Source organism: Poecile atricapillus, chromosome 1, assembly GCF_030490865.1.
Source record: "Poecile atricapillus isolate bPoeAtr1 chromosome 1, bPoeAtr1.hap1, whole genome shotgun sequence".
Lineage (NCBI taxonomy): Eukaryota > Metazoa > Chordata > Aves > Passeriformes > Paridae > Poecile > Poecile atricapillus.
The window spans coordinates 11,995,284-12,011,817 of record NC_081249.1 but is presented as its reverse complement, the minus strand read 5'-3'; the positions used below and the strand labels follow the sequence as shown (position 1 = coordinate 12,011,817).

Here is a 16,534-nt window from a genome sequence, read left to right as displayed (position 1 = left end):
GGTTGGAAAGGATCTTAAAGGTCATCCTGTCCCACTCCCCCTGCCTTGGGCAAGGACTCCTTACACTGGACCAGGATCTTCCAAGCCCTGTCCAACCTGGCCCCCAGTAGTTCCAGGGGTGGGCACTGACAGCTTCTCTGGGCAACCTGTTCCAGTGCTTCACCAGTCTTACGATGAAGAAGTTCAAGGTAGTTGATTGAGACAAGATAATAGTCAAAACTGTCAGTATCTAATGGCTTGTGTATAATAGAGCTAAAAGCTTCTTGATGAGCAGCTAATACTTGTTCCATTAGAGCTGTGCTAATATCCTCCATTTCTAAAACCTCAGGACTTTCTTGCACTTGTTTTCATTAACTGTTCATTTGCACATAATTACTGACAGTGCATACACATTAAACATAAAATAGGCTTCTGTCCTGAATGGACAAACATCAGTAAAGAATGTCCTGACTCCTTTAGCTGGGGCCCCATTGTATGCAGTGATTGCAGCTATTAGCCATCACAAAAACAGTCAAGTGTGCACAGCTGTGAGCAGGATTTGTAAGGCAATGAATAACAGTCACTGGCTGGAGCAAGGATGTTATACCTGTATCTTTTGTTTAAACGGGATCTAATGCAGATCTGTGAGGTACCTCATTCTAAATTCTTAAATTCTCCCTACCTTCTCTCTAGTGAGACTAAGGATGGAAATTACTATGGGGGCATTTCAAGCATGATTGTCTCTTCTTGACACAATACTGCAACTAAAAATCTTTAATTTGACAAAGCTTTTATTTCTGATTTTTTTGACTCTCATAAATCAGATTTTATCATAAACCAGTAACACTGATGTAATGAGTTTGTTTTCATCTCCTCTAAACCTTTCCCTTTCCCTTTCCCTTTCCCTTTCCCTTTCCCTTTCCCTTTCCCTTTCCCTTTCCCTTTCCCTTTCCCTTTCCCTTTCCCTTTCCCTTTCCCTTTCCCTTTCCCTTTCCCTTTCCCCTTCCCCTTCCCCTTCCCCTCCCCTTTTCTTTTAACTCTAGACACCACCACAATGCAGTAGCAAATGAAGCACACATGTCCTTTAGATCCACCTCAGAATTTCTTATCCCAAAACGGTGGGCAAATGTCAGCAATGGCAGTATTTATTCTAGGAATGCTTATTGTCTACAAATAATGTTGAACAGGTGAGTAAAAATCAGTGTTTCTACCTGTTATGACTGCACTGGCTGCTGAACGAGTCCTTACAGTACCATCATTTGTTTTGAAATGAGACATTCTGGGCAGTGGCTGCTGCCAGTACTGTTGAACTGACCACTGTCTACACCTCACACTCCTGCTCTTTCTCTTAAACAACTCTTACATTCCTTGTTTGTTTGTTTTGAAGAAGTCTTTTCCAGAATGTGTGGGCTTCATAGACATCCGACTCTTATTTTCAGAGGAGTTTCATATAACCAAAAGTATGGGATGAAACTATTCAACTGCCCAGTGTCAAGGTCAGCTGTACTCAGTCATTATAAATGTTAAATGTACTTTTTAAAAGATCTTTAGAGACTAAAGATAAAGGTTCTATAATTACCCTGCTCTGTGCACATCTCAGGATGACAACTTTATTTTAGGAAGTGTTGTCTGACTGGTATTCATCTTCTAATCTACTATAATTGATAGATCCTTTCCTACAGAGCCAATACCTAGACAGCTGTTATTCATCCTCCCTGCATTTGGTTGATTAGATCTTCTTAATTTGACAATTTACATTTGTATCTCTGGAGTTTTATTTTTTTTTTAATATGATTTCTGTAGTCTGTCAGCATAATATTCAATACTGTCACTGACCTCAAACTGTTATGCAATCCATTCCACGTTGTTTAATCTCTAAATGTAACTATAAACATATTTTTTACATCATGTAAACAATTAAATAATGCTAATCTAACAACAAGAAGTGCAGAAGTCCATTTGGTATCTGGCTTTCCAGAGTATTGGCCTTTGGTTATCCTAATGAAACAATGGGACACTTTCATTACAGAATTTATTTTGGAAACTCTAGTTCATGATTCTTCATAAGAATAATTTCCTTTAAGTAAATGTAAAAAGTAAAAAGAAAAGGGGAAAAACAATACTGGAACCCCATAAACTGTTTTTCTTCTAACTTACTTGATACCTCTATACCTCTTATACCTCTTATTAATCTCCTGGTATTATAATCAATGAAGAGTTAATAAGATTTGTGTGCAGTATGAAATTCACTGCCTGTGAAATAAATTTACCTTGCATCTGCATCCACTTCTAATTCCTCAATCGATGTGTGAGCTCAACAGCCTCGAGCAACTGAGTGACAGGAACAGACAGATGTCTGTCACTTCTTGTGGGTCAGAAGTAACCCAAAAAATACTGTGTTCCCAGTTCATTTACAGAGGTTATGCTGGCTGCTATTGGAGAGGGACTGATCATGTTCTTTCTCAGTGTGCATATGGGAGTATGTACTAGAATCCAAAATCCTGTGTCAATAATATAAGCATCAACTGTTGCTGCATGTATTTTTAGAATGTACCAAAAAGCCTTTATTTTAGATATAATTTCTCAAGGAAGTAAAGCCTCAGCAGTGTTATCTTAATATAGATTTTGTATTTATGATTTATTGGCATAATAGTAGTCAGTCAATAGCATAGATTCATGGGCAAATACACTTATGCTAAGTTTTGAATTCTGCAGAAACTAGATGCATTTCTAGTGAGCTTTTAAAGCTTCCTGGGGGCTTTCACAATAGGAGCTGATAAAATTTTATGGAATACTCCACTTTTATGTTTAGACTATGATGGGAATCATTCTACCCAGTACAACAGGGCAGAAATTAACTGAATAGTTTTGAATGAGCTACCCATAAACATTTGCTGCATTTATTTTACAAGTTAACATTTTGCTAGTCACAAACTGTTCCTTGGAAAGCACACAATGGAAGTACAGAAATGCCCAGGAAATAGAAGCATTATTTTGCAAGTCTTCTTGATTTGAAGGAGTTGAACCCACATATCCCAAATGCCTCATCCAATTATTTTGATGACTGCAATCTCTATAATTTCTGGGGAAAACAAGGTGCTGTGCAGCTGTGCATGCTAAATCCAGGGGCTTGGAAAAAGAAGCAAAAGGAGACAAGTTCTGGCTTAATAGTTTTAACACTTCTATAGGAAAGAAAGAGTCTCAGTACTGATCTCAGGATCTGACAACAGGTTGTCAAAGTCTGGTTTGAACAAGTTAAAGAACTTCTCAGTTATTCTCTGAGAGAGAGGGGATAAATGAAACACTTGCTTTTCCCTTTTCACAACTCTAAAGTGCAAAGGGAGCTCATATAGTATGAAGTGTAATGTAAATTACAGACAACTTCCTTAACATGTCAAATGGCAGCATAGGGTAAGCATTAAATTAAAAACAGGTCATGTGTAAGGGTCTAAGATTACCTTGTGTTAGCAAAACTGTGTTTCAAGTTTCAAGTATCAGTTGTGGAAAACCATTGATGTTGGTGTGATGCAAACTGATAACCTGAGTGATGTAAGGGGTGGTTATTATTTTGGGTATAAGTGTTCTGAGAGAATATCCACAGTGCAGCTTCATCCTGCACATCCTTCTGTCCTTCCTCATCTTGAGGGAAAATATCTTTCTCATTGGTGACTCAGATGAAACAATACTTAGGGAATTTTTGGAAAGAAATAATTCTTGTAATGTCTATTAATAGTCAAAATACTTAAAAACTTCTGTTATTGTCTGACAAAGAACTTGCTTATTTTATAAAGTAACTATTTGGAAAAATTTAGGAACATTCAACTTTTTAAAAAATGCTTTTATCTGAACATAAGCTGGGAATTAGAGTTCATTTACTTTAAGTTACATCTTGCAGATTTATTTTTTTTATAACATACATATTATGTTGTTGTATAACTGTCACCATTCATAAATTAGGAAATGGAAGAGAAGTACTCACGTAGGAAACTAGAGAATCCAGCTGTTCTGCTGTGGTTTTGCTGCAAATGGCTAGTCTTTGAAAACTTGCCATATGCAGAAAAGGAGCTTGAATTCCACAAACCCATAAAGTGAATATACTTAGCACAGATTGGAAAAGGGGACATATAGCCTCAATTTTTTAAAAGGGAAATAGAGAAACTACAGCGTGGTCAGTCTCACCTTGGTGCCTGGCAAGATCGTGGAGCAGATCCACCTGGAATCTGTACTAAGGCACATGGAAAATAAGGAGGTGATTTTTGACAGCCAGCATGGCTTCACTAAGGGCAAATTGTGCCTAACAAATCTGAGGGTCTCCTGTGTCATGTTCACAGTGGTGGTGGATGGGGGGAGAGCAGTTGGTGTCTTCTACCTGGACCTGTGCAAAGCATTAGATGCTGTCCCGCATGACATCCTTGTCTCTAAAGTGGAGAGACATTAATTTTATTGGTTGGCCAGTCAGTAGATAAAGAATTATCTGCATGGTCTCACTGAATGAGTTGTGGTCAGTGGCTCAATGTGCAAGTGGACACCAGTGACAGGTGGCGTTCCCTGAGGTGTTGGTCCTGGGGCCAGCGCTGTTTAACATCTTCGTCAGTGATGTGGACATGTCAGCACCTCTAAGGTCCCTTCCAACTCAAACCATTCTGTGATCTTATGTGTCTGTTCTTCTACTGCTACTGTATTTCAGGACCTCATTTAGTTGCCTGAAAATGCAAACATAATTATCCAACAAAATTATGCTTGCAGTATTAAAACCTTGTCAGAGTTTAGGCAGAGGTGGAATTTCGTCTCAATACAAGAACAAGGCTACTAATGCTCAAAAAGCAAAGATACAGAGTGGTCAGGGAACCAGCACAAGAGCAGATAAGTGGTATCAGATATCTCACATCCCAAAATCGTGCCATAAGTTGAGTGTTGGTCACCAATGCACACAGATTTGGAAGGAAGGCCTTTTTCTTTATTTGGAAGGGCAGCATTTCAAAATCACACTGATATTCTTTGGATTTTTCCTCTTTACGTATTTAAGACTATAAAAAGGGAGAATTGTTTTATTATCTTCTACATCTCCCTTTAGAAGTTAAGCAACACAGCAATCATCTTTCAACTATCTTTGTTTAAACATTGCTGTTGAGCTAAACTTTTTGATTATTTCCCCTAGGTTTGCTGACAGGTTGCTATAATGTTTTTTGTTTGCTGTCCAGGAAAAGAAATTATGGTTTCAAATTTTTCATTAATCCGTTGACCTAATTCGCATCATGAGAACACATTTCTTATGTATCCTACTAGATATGTTGGAAATGTCAGGAAAGTCCACTTTGGTTACATTTTTTGTTGAAAGAAACCTTTCCTTGGTTTCAGGTTCTATTTCTTTATCAACATGAGTTGTGAACTATTAAGAGGGAGGCATCTACTTCTAATAACAATATAAGATTGTTTTAAACTTAGGTTGATGTATTTTTTATCTCAAGTAAAGGCTCCTAGAAATTAACAGAGACGTCTGTCCATCCTTCGATCCCTTACCCTGATAGCAAATAACTCACTACCTCACTGTCCAAGGATTTTCTTTCCCGCTTTATTTGCATTAGCACTTCTAACTGAGCCACCTTGGTGGATTATCTGGGGCTGTCAAGGACGTTCTGCTGACCCGGATCCCACAAGGTCCTGTGAGACCATTGGAAAGAGACTATCATCTCTCTTTTGTATGTCTTTGCTGAATCTGTACTTCCTCTTTTTAGCCCTTGCAGTTCCCCAAAATATGTGTTGGATAGTTTTCAGCTATGGGACTATTTCAGTCTGTGGTTCAGAAGGACACTGTGTTCATCTGTTTGTTCAAAAGAAGTTCCTCAAGCAAATGACATGTTAAATTTCAGGTATCTGCAATCTGCTGCAATTTATTTGTCTCATAATAGAAAAAGCACAATACAGATATCTTATTACATAGTAGAGAAAAAAAACACTAAGTGAAATATTTAAAAAACATGTTAAGCTATCTAAGCAGTGTGCAAAATATGAATGATTTTTAGTCCATGTTCCATTCAAATACTATTGTTGACATTATATTTTTACACGAGACTAAGAAAATAAATATTCAGCCCATATCAGGATTCTTTTTCACTGCAGAATCATTTAAAATTCCTTTATATGTTTAAGTGATGTATGTTTCTTAATGGAAATGGAAAAGTAGATTATATTTTCGTATGCAGAGATACATGGAATTTCTCCAGATAAGTTGCTGTGTTTACTATACCTTGTATGATGGATAGAGTCAATAAAAAGTATCTTTAAAGGATACCTTTAAAGGAAAGCAATAATGACTATCAGGTTTAATAGGAAAAGTTGTAATGCATTTGGTTGGAAGCCTCTCCAAAGGCTCCACTGAATTCCTATTCACAATGTGCCCTGCAGGACACAGGTGGCATATTGGCTTTTGGTTATCTCAGTTTAAAGCAGTCACCATTCCGTCAACCCTTACTGCTTGTTTAATCATCTCCTCTCCTTTCCTTCTTTTTTTTTCCTTTTTGGCATGAGCCACAACTTGCTTGAATTTAGGAATGCTGCTCAGCATGGCGGAACAGGGATGATTTGGAAAGCAAATGCAGTAGCTTATTGGCTTCCTGTTGCTTTAGACTGGTTTCTCATGAGTTCTTCAAAGTTGATTGCTGAATCTTTTTGTTTACTGGGACTCTTGAAAGGACTAATTTTATGGACTTTTGTATTTGAAACAGGTCTATTTTCTTTTAGCTACCATTTTAAAAATTGCTATGGTTGTCTTACTGTTCTAGGTCAGCTTGTGACAATGAATTGACACATTTATGAAATCACATTGGTTCTAATTTTAGTTTTTCCTTGCATTTTAGGAATTTAAGGCTTTTTTTTTTTTTTTTTTTTTTTCCAAGATGTTTGAATTGTGTCCTGGACATACCAAACTGTCCTTTATACCTTGTGGTATCTAATGTCATTCTATTCAGGGATTTGTAAAGAACTGCCACATAAAAAGAGACTGAAAGTGCATTTTTGCTTGTTTTTTTTTCCTTACGTATTCAGGTGGTTGTTTGTAATTTTGTTACTCATTCATAATTTACCATCACTTTTGTGTCATTACTGCAGAACAGTCATGAAATATCTTGCAAATTTCAGAGGACGTTGCAACACTCTTTTGCTTTTTTCTTTTTCTTTGAAGGGCATATGATGGAGAAAGATAATGCAGCAGTTTTTAACATGCATAAAAAAACATTCTTCAAAGCTAGAACAGCAGTATGGGAAGAAAAGTGATTTTCAAATAATTAGTCAACAGACATCGGCTAGAATTTATAGGCTGAGAATCAACCCCTTAAAGTTATTTTAAGGGACTGATCCCATGGAAAATTTCTTTTGAAGTTTGATTCAAGTATTGGGAAAGGCCCATAATAAACGTAAGTACAATAAGGAAATCAAAATTTTCTATTTTCCTGCCTTATCAGGAACTGACTTACTATAGTTAATTTAATGTCTGCTGAGCTGTTTTGGGAAACACGTGTCTACGTGTATGCATTTTCCTCACAGTGAGTATTTATGACAATTGAAGAGAAAAAGCATTCTTGGCATTTCCCCAGAGAATGTTAGTCTTGATATACAGCTGTATTTCTATTTCTGTCTCAGCTGGAAAATTAGATACTTTCTGATGCAAATGCTATGCTATGGCATTTTTGTGTCAAGCAGTGACACCTTGTACAGTAAAGAATTTTTTAAAAAGTTATTAATATGCCCAGTTAAAATTTGCGTGCATATTTATGCAGATATATTTAACATTTTTCAGTGCTTTGGTTCATGCAAACAAACAACCCACTACTGAAAATTTGAAGTTGTGAATACTGCTTAAAGATGAAAAAACATTTAATCTTTGGTATTGTATAAAGAAAAAGCAGAAAAAAATCCCTGGTTCTAAAAGACTTTCTTAGTCTACTATTCACTCTTGGAGCATAGCAGTCTTAAACCCAAAGGGTATATAAATCATGTTAAAATACACTCAACTTAAAAAACAGCAGTTAAGTTTACAACTACCGTATATTGTCTTGGCTTTTTAGTGGAAGTAACTGAAAATCAGAAAAAAAACCCCACTATGAAAGTTACTTTTGTAGATGTATATGTAAGCTGTCTATCTAATGTTGCTTAAAGAAACAGCGGACTTGTCCTGCTTGTTAAAATCAGAATTTCTTAATGTTATTTAAAAAAAAAAGAAATAAATTCCAGTTAAGAAACTAGTAAAATAGTCTCTTCCTTAAAAAATTCATTGCTGAAAGAAGTCTATTTCCAATTCATGAGATATCACACTTGAGTTAGTGTTAAGAATTTGACTTCTCAGAATTATGCCTTTTATTTTGTTTTCTAGTTTAAAAGCCACCTGAATATGTTACAGTGTCTAGGCCTCGGGCATACTCATTGCGGCAGTGAAGGCATTTTCTCTTGGCTTTGTTGACTTGTTGTGAGATTCCCCTCGGGATGTTCCTTTTATATTTTCTTCTGACTTGCTTATTTTGTTTTCACAACCAATTTCACAAGGGTGACATTTTCTAGAATAGTCAATTTCCGAGGCATTCACCCGGAACAAGGGACAAGAGATGTTAAATATCTGTTTTGAATCACTCCTATGAATAACCTGAGGCAGATTTTCCAACCGCCCAGACAACTGCCGTGAGGCACCAGCTCCAATAAACTGATTTTACTTCTTTGCATTTTCTTTGGTTGAATCTTTGGTTTTTAAAGTGTAGAGAAGACCAGAAATACTTTTCCTTCTGCCCAAAAGGGAGTGTAAACAGCAGAGAAAGGTTGGAATTCTCTGGGGAGAGCCAATGTAAGATCTGATTTGTTGCTTATATTGCTGTAAGGAGGCAGTGGCTGCTGTTGGGATCATCCCCCCTTCTTTTCTCCCTTTAGCAGTAAGTTCTTTCTTTCTGCTGGTATTTCCAAAGCCAGCAGCAGGCTTTACTTTCTAGGGATTTATCACAAGTCATGTAGGCAGCAGCCAGTTTAGCTTATGCCTTTAAGTTAGACATGAATCTCTGAGAATAAATGCACATGAGAATGTCTTCCACAGTGATATGTTTAAGATGCAGTTCCTGCTATACTATTATAATAATGGTTCCCCTTGTTGACTTGACAACTTAAATTAGTGATATATGCATAGACCAAAAGAAGATTTGCATTTACTGAACAGTTTCTTATTGATATTATTGTATTTACTGAGGCTCGCTTTGATAGAATCAATCTTTGTAGCTACTCCATGGTTCCCTTACACAAGTATCTACAAATAAAAATAAATACATGCACACAGATACATATGCAAATATATGTATATATTTGCGTTTATTCGCCGTGATCAGCAAAATTATCTTTTGATGTATGGTCAAAAAGGATGTGTTTGGATATGCTTTCACAGTCAGAACCTATTTACTGGATTTGTCATTGCATAATAAGATCCTGTGGTTCTTTGGGCAATATTTATTAGGCTCACACAGAGCAAGGAGCTGACTCTTGCTAGTACCCTGGAGGCTGAAGATATCAGCTTCAGGATTTCCTGTGGCATCAGTTAGTGCAGTGACTGAGAAATGAGATTTTGATTTCAGAAAGCTTGACTGAAATCTGCAGTAAAATGTGGCGTAACACATTGTGGTATCTACTCACTGTGCCCCTGGAAAATTAACCTTTATTGCTAGCTTCTAAATTTCTAAAGATCTATATAATCTATAACTGCCAGTGGTCATGCTACTTTGTTAAATTTTAAACTTAAATAAAAATGTTAGCATTACACATAATTTACCTCCTAGCAATCCCATATTTCATATTTAATTTCTAAGTTGCCTACATTTTCGGAGGTAGCATGTGAATGTAGTCAAGTGGCAGTCTTACACTGTGATGCTAGAATCCTGAAGCTTGTCAAAGAACATGAATGAACAAACACTTGTGTATTTCTCTGTGAGTACAAATATTGTTATAAAAAATAAGATATCACAAACTGTTGTCAAATTATATTACCTCACTTCTTCATCTTTATTAAATACTTTGTAATGAATGTAGTAGATTTGTTGCTTAGTTCTGAAATGTCATGAAATGTAAAGCTTTAATACAGATTACCTATGAAGTCATCATTTTTTTAGCAATTCTTCCCATAATGTCCTTTTTTGTGCCCCTGTTCATTCTTATTTCTAACCTGTTCTCTTCTAAGATGAAGATATTTTAAGATACTGCTTTCAAAAAATGTCTTGGGTACTCAGTAACCTGATTATCAATGAAAGTGCAAAAGATTCAGGGTCTCTTTAGAAATCAAAACTTGTACTATGCGGTACCTTCAGAGAATTTTTTCAGTTGCTGTCCAGTGCTGTGATTAAAAGAGGTGAATATCAAAACCACAGTGGTTTAGTCTGGGTCTTAGTTACAATATTAAAGAACCATTGATCCCAGCCCTTTCTCGTCCCCATTAGACAAGAATATTTTTGTGTAAGCTACTCTGATGAATATAGGATAGCATAGATAGGCTGCTGTCTAGTTTGAATAGGCAGATTTGTCCTCCTTTCCTCTAGCAACACACTGAAATATGAGGTATTAGACCTATCAGTGTATCCTGAAGAAAGTTGATAATCACCATGAGTAGCTGACACTCTTACTTATATGAGGAATTAACAAAATGTTCAGTCCCTGCTTTCACCAGCAGCTCATACCACTTAATACCCAAAGTAAATAAAAATCCTAATCTTTTATTCACATGTTGGAGGTGAAGGCTAAAACACATTGCTCTTAACACTGCTTATCTCCATTCTAATTAACATTCACTTCTGATTTAGTGCAGTGAATAGTTTGAACTTGCATGGGAACTTGCTTACCTAAAAGGAAGTTATTAGTGTCTCTGCTGTTTACTTTGATGTGCTCTTATTTTCCCCCTTTCTCTGTTCCTAAGGGGATGGTCAGATTTTTTTTTTATATCAAATGCTCATTTTATTGTAAATCTTCTGCTCAATTTGTTGTATTAATAAATGAGAGCAAACCTAATGAGGAAGGGTATTATTTTCTTTTTGGTGTTGGTGGGTGGAAAAGGTTATATGATAAAAAGAAATAAATAGATGTTTCAGGAGATCTGTTATAAAGTTTTAGCAGGAATCCTATGAATTTTCCATGTGTAGACAAAGTTGTATCTTAAACTTCAGGGTTAAATGTAGTGTGTGCATGTGTTTGTTTTATGGTTATTTTAGTTTCATACTTTTAAAAAGAAAGAATAAAACATTTTTAGTGCTTTAAATTGCTCACAAAAACTGTGTTTAGCTTTTCCATAATGTCAGTATGATGTTTCTTTACTTCAAGGTTGTTTCAGCACCAATGTACAAGTGTTTCTTTCTATTTCCTTGGTACTCCAGGAAGCAGCCACGGAAAGACAGAAGATGAAAGCTCCTATTCCCAACTTGATTCTCTTGTATGCTACTCTGACTCAGAGCTTGAAGGTTGTAACCAAAAGGGGATCAGGTAAGTAAATCTTTATCTCTGTGGTGACAATGTGGCTTGGAAAGAAATGCTTAATGTTTGCAAGTATATACCAGGATGTTGTTATGGTGGTTTGGAATACAGTTTCAAATTCTGCAGCAAGAAGAGTTGGCACCTTCTATATATTTTTAAACTATTGTTTTATGCAGACTTGATGAAGAAAAATCAGATATGTAATGTGAAATGAATATAACCTTTCACCTGCTGCAGGACAGTTATTCCCAGAACTTTCTGACTTATTTAAAAGACTATGTTCCAGTCAGTATTGTTGGGTTACTGGATTTATCTGTTTTACTATATACTTTGGGAAATTAAGATAATAGAGTTTGGGTTTAAGCAACAATAAATAGATCAAACACATTTAAATTTAATTACCATGAAAAGCGAACAGAAAAATGTGTTTCTGAAAGGGATACCTAATATGTGGCTGAAGAGTTTAATTCAGGAAAGAAAAATAGTCGGTATTCAGACAGTTGGGTAATTTTGGATTAATTTTTCTCTTTCACCCTGAAATTCTAATTTTACTCTTTTTGGCTTTTCACTGGATAATGAAAAAAATAGGAAACTACTTCTGCAACCTATCTTGCTATATTGCAATAAAGAAAACTAAATCCTTAATGAAAACCTTAATTCCATGTTGGTGGATTAATGAAAGTCTTAATCCCATGTTGGTTGGATTAGTTAATTAGGTTTGTTTTTAGCTGTGAGTTTCTTTTTGGCGCTGCAGTGCTTTAGGTAGCTTTTGTTGTGCTGTTCCAGAAGTCTGTCTCTGATTTATTTTTGTCTTTTGGTTGGTAGTAGTTGTAAACTGGTGCTTGGGGAGAACATAGCTCTTTATACATTTTTGGCAACATCTTGAATTATACCTTGCATTTTCAATGGATTATATTTGTAACAACAGAATGAAATGGATTATGTCTCCAATATTATAGTAGCTGGAAATGTTGATGTAGGGAAGGCAAACATGGAGTACTACTACAAAGTAAGGTATTCCTTAATGAAAACTAGAGGTTAAAGTATATTTGGGATTATTTAAACTCAGGAACACTGAAATGCACAGACTGTGTGTGCAGTGCAAAGGATCTGGTGATAGGTTGACGTGTTTATGGGATGCTGCAGCCTAGATAGACAATGTAGATATCCTTTGAATGTGTCTGGCTGAGATTGCCCTGTTTGATTAAGATTTTTATTAAATTACGGTTTGAGTAAGCATTGAATCAAGGCCCCTTAATCCAAATTTAGTAAAAACATTATTGATCATCTTAAAGTAAATTTTAAAATGACATCCATTTTTAAGGAATTAAAAAAAGTCCAGCTATCACCTGTTACATGAAAGTGACAGTGATAACTTGGGTTGTCTTTGCATTTTATTTCATAATTTTTTGCTTGTATCCCCTTCATCTGATTAACCAAAGCAAGGAAAAAATGGTAAATATGCAATTTAATTTATGTTTGGGAAAGTAATATAATTGCTCTCCAGCAAAGGAAAAAAAAACATACAAAACTTCTCAAGATACAGGGAATTTGTTCTCATCCTGATGCTGTAATAAAAAGGAAAAAAAAACTTTCATGGGAATCTTTGGATCATACCTTACTGTAACATGGGGTCTTGATGTTTTTGCATGCTTCTCCTGTGTAAAGCTTCAATTAGATCTGTCAGCAAGGGGACAGTTTGTCATACTGTGTGTGCAAAGGAAAACATCTCTGATTTACTGAAATCTCAGATCCTGCTGCCTTTGGCCATGTTGCTTTGTGATTTTAGGTTTGAAGAACTTCACTGCTAGGTGGAATGCAGCAGCGTGTGATGGTTCTTGGTTTGCTTTTGTTGTTGTTTGGTTTGATTCGGTTTGGCTTGGTTTAGTTTTTTTACCTCCCTTGGGTGCTCAGGAGGGCTTTATTTACAATCCTGAAGTGCTTCTATAAAGAAAACCTTATTTAAGGGAAATTTTAACAAAATAGGATTGACTTCTGTGTAATGTGAAAATAGAAATGGTTTCCTAATGTTAGTGCAACTCATAATTGGAAAAAACATTAAAAAAAAAAAACAGCTTGGAAAGAGGAGCTTGTTTTATGTGAACATGTTAGCCAGAGGCAGAGCATGGTGAGGACATGGTTTAAATCTCTTTGGTCAGTTCCACTTGTGAGTGCATTTTGTCCTTGACATGTCACTGTGAAAGCAATTAAAAAAATTAAAAAGTAATATTTTTATACTTACAAGCCATTATAAATATGGAGTTGCAGTATCCACCTTTTCAAGATGCCTTGCTTTTCTTTACTTCCTTCTCTGTTATAAATTACAGGAATGTAATAAAGTTCAAGAAATTTACATTAATATGCTAAATAGTTGTTTTCCTTCTAATTCCTTCCAATTCACTTTTGTTGAGGCTGTTTCTGATGACCAAATCTAAAAACTCAAATCTTGTGTTCTTTATTTCTTTCTTTATTCATTTATTCAATTAATATATTTTCATACATGTTATATATTTTAATATATTTATTAAAAATGTATCATTAAACAGATTATGTTTATTTCTTATATTCAGTATTTAAAAGAGATCTGTCCTTGAAAATATGCCCTTTAAATACTGTCAGAGTACTTCACCTCTTTTCTATGTTTATTTATCAGCTCTGAGAAAAAGATAGTGATTAATATAGGAATGAGTTTGTCAGTCTGGTAGAGATACATTTCCAGTGGCTTCTCTGATTTTTCAAGAACATGGAAACCTACCTTTAGAAAGTAATTTTCTAAAATTCCATAGCAATTCTGACCATCTATTGGCTTTCAGGACTGAAGTTCTATCAATTAATTAGCTATATGTGTAAACAATTAGAATCAATATAGTATTCTTGGTTTTGTTTGAAAAGAAGGTTAATAGAACTTTACAATAGAAGAAATCTTAGGTTGTGCTGCATTGGATTTGATCTCTGATCATGGGAGCAGTCCTTATACAAAGTGCTTAAATTGCTTTAAGGTAGTCTTTGAATCTTTCTACCACTGTGTGTATGAATCAAATAAATATAATAATAGAGGGAATAAAGGGAACAGTGTTAATCAAATATTTATTATGTTAGCCAGAAAACATACTTTAAATTAGTTTTCTCACAGCTTTTCAACTTACCTGTTTAACACTTTATCTTGTATGATTGTCTCTACCTGACAGAAGATGCCTTTTTTCCCAGTTAATATTTTAAATAAGTTCTGAACAGTTTCAAGTTACTCTTTATGTTGGATTTCTTGTGCATTGAGAGCATGTGATGACTGTGCTTGTTACATGAGAATGGATGGGTGAGCAGTTCTAGTAGAAATTCCATAACTAAATGCTAATTACTAAATACAGATAATTCTTCCTAATCCATGTATGCAAAAGACTTAGAAGTACGCCTTAACTTGTCCTGTCAGTTAGAGTTGGCCATACAACACCTACAGGTGTAATGTCTTCTCCAGAAAGAAAGGATTCTTTGCTGTAAGCTTCTCTGTTCCAACCACTAACTTCACAGCGGATGTCATGTTTAAAAATTGGGTGTTTCAGGTATTCAGTGAGGTCTCCCAGAGCTGTAGAGGCTTCAGAGCCTGCAACAGCAACTGCAGAGAGGAACTTTCTTTCCTCAAGTATTAGATCTCAGATAAGATCTGTTAAATGGGAGCCTGACTCTTGCCCTACTTCTCAGCTCATTTAAATATCTTAAAGCATCTTCATTCCTGAAACAGTTCCTGTTCGATCACAGTGATCTGCTTGATGCAAAGGAAGAATAAACACTTAAAGCCTACGTATTTTGATTCATTCAGCACATAGTTTTGCATGAATTGAATTAAACTTCAAAAATGTAGAAGATAATGCCTGTTCCTTAGTGTGAAACCAAACTACATACATATTTGTGATGTGCCTAAAAAGTGTATAGATTTCCTTTTTGTGCAGTTCATCAGTCCTTGATAGTATTTTGAGACCTTTATGGTGAAACATTTCTAAATGTTTTCCTTTCAGTGATTTTTTCTTAAATTATCCCGTTTCATAGTTTGAACTAAATTGTCAATTTTTTTCTTTTTAGTCATGTGGTTTTTACATTCATAGAAACTTAGATTTCTAGAAGTCTCTTCTTTACAGGTTGAATGGTATTTGCTCACTTACTTGTGCTGAACAGAGTTTTGGCTTATGAATTATTTAATATTCATCAAAGAGGAAGTAGGTTAGGAAAGAGAGCCTCATACTGATGCATATAGACTTTTTTCCCTATAATATATATGTTAAATAAAATACTTGAACACTGCATTGCCATCTGGTGGTTTTTTCCAAGGATGCTGAATAGACAAAAGAAAGAAAGGTTTGGGATTCTTTTACTTTTTTTTTTTTTTTTTTATTTTTTTAAAAACCCAAGTGTGGTAAAAGGGAAAATGTGGAAAAAAGTATGAAAAGAGATTTCATTATATAAAACAATGATTAGTATTTTCAGGCAGTAATATTGTATTTGCTTTTTTCACACACAGATTGCCTAATAACAATCTGACTGCCTTGTATCAGAGGTGAATTGCTATTACTGCCTCTAGTTTCCTGTTTGTCTACAGATTATTTTGCATTATGAGTTAATTAATATTCTGTGTTCAGTTCTGCTATTGTGAATAAAAATTTTCCTTTCTAGATCAAATTTATTATGCAGTGGAATGATTTAACTGGAAGGAAAATCTTTCCAGTGATGAGTTTTTGGCATATGTATGAGATCCTTCACATCATTATGATGAAATCGAAGTCTAGATATGTATTTTGTCATGTAGCAGAAGATTACTTCGCTTTTTAATGTCTAGTATTTTTTTACCTTAGCTACCATTACTCAATATGGGTGGTTCTTGTTGTCATACTTGGATGAAAGATCAATATTATGAAAATAAGGTAGTAAAGTCTTTGACACAGAAATGCTGTTTTTGAATTTTGTTTTCTTTTTAAACGAGAAAAATATTAATTTTAATGAGGTAAAAAATAGTCTAGATTTTTTGTTCTAAAAGTAGTGGAACTCTGAGGAACAGACTTGGAATATATTCTAAAATCTCTCATAG

General features: G+C 35.1%; 1 protein-coding gene across 1 annotated transcript in view; it reads left to right on the top strand.

Moving 5' to 3' along the window:
• Positions 1–16,534, top strand: part of IL1RAPL1 (interleukin 1 receptor accessory protein like 1) — a 663,496-nt gene that overhangs the window by 71,030 nt on the left and 575,932 nt on the right. The window contains exon 2 of the mRNA XM_058829526.1: positions 11,364–11,469. Coding sequence (XP_058685509.1) covers positions 11,388–11,469 — 82 coding nt within the window. The 5' untranslated portion in view covers positions 11,364–11,387. The remainder of the gene's footprint in view (positions 1–11,363; positions 11,470–16,534) is intronic.